At 38.6% G+C, this 4,663-nt stretch overlaps 1 protein-coding gene across 3 annotated transcripts in view; it reads right to left on the bottom strand.

Moving 5' to 3' along the window:
* Positions 1–484: 484 nt before the first annotated feature.
* Positions 485–4,663, bottom strand: part of Fam19a1 (family with sequence similarity 19 member A1, C-C motif chemokine like) — a 535,663-nt gene continuing 531,484 nt past the window's right edge. For all 3 annotated transcript variants that reach the window (XM_026788273.1, XM_005364920.3, XM_026788274.1), the window contains one exon: positions 485–1,753. In XM_026788273.1, coding sequence (XP_026644074.1) covers positions 1,736–1,753 — 18 coding nt within the window. In that variant the 3' untranslated portion in view covers positions 485–1,735. The remainder of the gene's footprint in view (positions 1,754–4,663) is intronic.

Below are 4,663 nucleotides of genomic sequence, written 5' to 3'. Positions count from 1 at the left end.
TTACAGTCAAGATTTCTATTTCTTTCTCTAGATGTTTTCACAGGCCTTCAAGATACAGAATCAAATTTTCTGGTTAGAAGTTCACACATTCAATCAAACTTCAGGCTGTTTAGGTAGAGTTAAAGGGGCGTCTTGAGTTTTACTTAAGGTTTGATACTAGAGAGTCCAGAGTCAGGGGCCGCAGTGCTGTTGATTTAGGAAGAGTCTCCAACAACACAGAGGCCAGAGATTAAGTTTGGGAGAAAACAGAACACAACACTTGCACTTCTGGGATGACACGGTAACAGGAGTGTAAAGTTCCATTAAAACTTCCCCCAGGAAAAGCAGATCTTAAGCAGGAAGATGTTTACTCTTAGCTCAGCAACTCCAAAAAGACAGGGGAAATGACTTTGTGGTGGGGGTGAGCCCCATGTAATTATCAGCGTGACCCACATGGAAGTGACCCAGTTGTCATTGGATTTATCACTACAATCATGTTCATCGATTTCTAGGTTTCAAAATATTTTATTGTTGGCAATAGTAGCCTCCGTAGTTTCAAAGACCTTCTAGCTAACTACAAATATGAACAGGGTCTTCTTGTGATTTGGTCGAAGCAGAGTCTGTAAAACTAAATGGCAGACACAGAGGACAAGTGGGTTAAGAAAGAAGTTATTTACCACTTTAATAGGGCTGTCCAACATTTGGTCACATAGATCACTGGGAAACCTAATTGCTTTCATAGCCTTTCTATCTCACCGGAGGAGATGCGAATACTTTAGGAAAAAGCAAATCAAACATAGAAAGAGGTGCCTTGATAAGACGCGTCACTACAGCACGATGTGGTTAACAATGCCAGACTTTGGATTTAATCAGAGGACACTTCTGTAGTCTAGGACAGCTATACAAAGCCCTAAGACATTGTATTTACAGGACTTATTAATATAGGGATCTACATCCTGCCACCCTGCCAGAGTCTTAAAAGCGTGGTGGAGCAGCTCCCTCAAGAATCCTCATTTGCCTATCTGTGGAAAAGCTAGTAGTTCTAAAAATATTTTCCTGGAAGAGGTTAGAACGGTTATTATATATCAATCGAATATAAAGTATGGTTATGTAAGTCAAGCTTGCATGCTAATATTGCACAGGTAGAAAGCAATAAAACAAGACGAAGAGCTTCCTTGGGTCACCAGGGAGAAGCAGAGGGAAGCTCTTGAGTTGTCAGGATGCCTCAGATTCCAGGAGTCCGCCTACAGCTGGCCTTCCAGGGAGAGCGCCATGTTGGATTCTCACACGGGCATGTATCCTCCTCACCAAGAGAAAAAGAAATGGCAAACAAAATAAAACCGACCAAACATCCAAACCAAAAGGGATACACCAGCCACCTCGCACTGTGGTACTGTTCATTTCTTGAAGAGAATATATAATATTTCAAAATATTATATATACATATATTTCAAATGGTACAAAGTAATGGTAGTTCCAAGTTAGAAGACGATTGATCATTTTTCGTGATCCTCCAAACTTCACTGAGAAAACTCGTTTGTTTGATTTTTTTAAAAGTCTTTTTCCCTTGATGCTGCCAGAAAAATCCCGAGTCTTCTTATGGGGTACTCTGTTTCACAAAACAAATGCACTCTGAGTAACCAGTCAAAGTGCAAATAAGAGAGATCCATTTGGCTTGCAAGTATGTAAGCTATTTTAAATCCTCACAATGTATTTTCCACAGGTTGTTTTCCTATTTGTATAATGAATGCTTCTGTTAGGTTCTTGGGTGAATCTGAAATAAAAGAAAGAAAGATATTTCAGTAATAAAAGTAAGAAATGAAGACAAAAGAAATGTGCACATGCAGAACATGAGGATGTCTTTAATTTCAGTGTGTTCATTCAGCTGGTTTCCATTGATACCTAAAATATGTGAACAGATGCTCCATATTTCCATAAATTCATTCAGCTCCTTTGTGTCAAAACCAAGAAAAAAAGATTCTTAGAGAAATGACTACCCAGAGCTGGCTTCATGGTTATAAAACCGCTATCCAATTCCATGGGTTCTGGACTAATAAGGGTCTCACAGGTGGTTTATTTCATCGCTACTGCTCTGTGGAATTCACCAATAAATTTTCAATCAGGACCTAGCATTTTCTTGTTGCACTGGGCCACGTAAATAACGTAATCAACCTCTGCTTCTATGATGAGCATTTGAACTCGTCACCCCATGGCCTTGTGTAGCTGTTCTGTTATAAGCCATTGAGGAGTGTCCGTTGCTAGTCATTGCCTAGATTAGTCCCTGCATGTGGAGGAACAGAAGAAGACCTTTATAAGATGAGGAACTGTAGCAACCAATGGTGAGTGTTAACTGGGAATCAAGAACATGCCTATATGTCTATACATGCCACTTAGTCCATCTCAGTATGGACCCAAAGATTCAAATGTTAAAGACATATGCATGCTCAAGGTACCACTGGCTGAGAACAAGGGACTCTAACACGGAGAAGCCAGCTTAAGGAAATATTGTTATTGTTCTTTATCATCTCAATTTCTTGTGATATTAGGACCAAACCTATGGTCTTGTGCACACCAGGGTATCACAGAGGTACATTCCAAGCCCTCCTAATTCGTGATAGCTTTGGAGAATGATTTTCCTGAATTCAGGAGTACACACGAATTCAAGTCTTTCAGAGTTAGGTAGAGCAATAGTAAAAATTTGCACTCAAACATTGCTTGGTCCAGCTACAGAATTGCATGGGAATTTTTCATAAATTTATTTTGAATTCTCTCCTTACAATGATGGAGATTTTTTAAAACCACTATTTCCTTTATTCCAATGGTGGACATAACTTTTGATTGACAGTGTCTTCTTGTCCACCACATAAAGAATATAAAGTAACATTATAAATAAGATAAAGTAACATTCACCAAACTGAATTGAAACTGCCTTTCTTCCAAACTTTCTTTCTTTCCTCCATAACCCAACACAAAGATTGGGAGACTCTGTCATGTTGCCATCAAATCATGGGGACATTAACACATTAGAATTAGACACCAGAGGCTTACCTGTACTTCCTGACTAAACTAATGATTGTGTTGATCATTTCAGGGGGGGAAATGGCACTGTGTGAAGTAGTTTATCTTCCCTTTGCACATTTTTCTGACCCTTTAAGCCAACTCCATATTTAAAGCCCCTCTTTTCCCTCCCAATTGCTTTCTAATTTTGACAGCAATTTGATATTACTTCCTTGGAGGTTGGTATTCTCCTCTCCCTCCCTTTCTGTATTTCAACTGGAAATTGAACGGAAATCAGAAGTGTAATGTCAATCTCTCAAAACATTTTAGACCTGGTAGAATTTTAGTGAAGAAGCTGGAAGGTGTCAAAACTGATATTCCTCTCTTTCTTAAATATAAAAGAATTTTTGGGGTAGTTAGGATGGACAAAAACTGTCAAATTGAAAGTCATCATCTGAGGGAGACCAAGAAACCATCAACAGAGGACCATGGATTGTGTTGGCCACTCACAAAAGCAGTGATTTTACAAGATGACTATTATTCTCTGTTGTGTAATTTAAGGTTAAATATCTCCTTGCTTAAGTGAAAAAAAAAAAAACCCTTGAGTTTACAAGATACACTAATTATTGTTTTTCCCCACTGGTTTGAAGCAGATGATCGATTCTTCCCAAGGAAATCAATCCGTCTACGTTCTACAATCTTCATCCTTTTGTTTTTCTTTCTAATGGACTACAATTGTCTCTGAATTTCATCCCTTTATCTTAAGTATCTTCAAAGCACTTGACATCCCATTTCCAGGTGTGTGTGTATGTATAGTCTCACACACACACACACACACACACACACACACACACACACACACTCCAAATAGCTCATTTCCTCTGTGGGAAATTCTGCTGCTCTAAATCAAGCCATTGTGCCTCCTATATAAGGTTTCTGTGACACTGAGCTTGAGTACAGCCTCACCAAAATTCCAAGTCTTTATTTGATACGTTATTTTAAATAAAAGAAGTGCTAAGAAATATCTGGAAACACAGAAAAAAAATTTAGGCAACATTTAGTTTAGTTTTGCTATTATATAACAATAAAGCAATTTAATCAAATAATTCAAGCAATGTTCAAGGTGAGCAAGGTTAATTTGTGGGCATGACACTTTGCTTCTCCCTAAAGGACTGTGATATCAATGTTATTCTACTGCACCGAATCTTTGAAAAATTCCCAAACATGAATATTTCATTCTTATATGATGACTCCCAGGGATCTTCTGTCTTTCTGAGGTTTATCTCTCCAAACCCCTTGGTAGAAAATGATTTGCCTTGTTCCATCTATCTTTTCTACCTCCTTAGTTTATACTGTCTCTAAGACTCACTATTACCATGAGTCGTTTGCACTGTGGCTTGCTACCTTAGCCTGTTCATTCTGGTTTAGGTGATACATGTGATTTCTACTCTTCAGCCCTCCTTTAAAAATGAACATTGGAAATCTTTAAAGTACATCACACAGCGAAACATCTTGTCAGGATTACAGAGACTTTCTGAGTCCCCCCTCCCCTGGAAGGTTTTTGGTGGTTTTTTTTATTTCCCAGGGAAAAGAATCAAGTCCCTAGGAACTTTCTGGCAAAGTCCTTTACACTCTCTCTCTCTCTCTCTCTCTCTCTCTCTCTCTCTCTCTCTCTCTCTCTCTCTCT

Source organism: Microtus ochrogaster, unplaced genomic scaffold, assembly GCF_000317375.1.
Source record: "Microtus ochrogaster isolate Prairie Vole_2 unplaced genomic scaffold, MicOch1.0 UNK1, whole genome shotgun sequence".
NCBI classification, from domain to species: domain Eukaryota; kingdom Metazoa; phylum Chordata; class Mammalia; order Rodentia; family Cricetidae; genus Microtus; species Microtus ochrogaster.
This window is presented reverse-complemented; position numbering and strand designations above follow the sequence as displayed.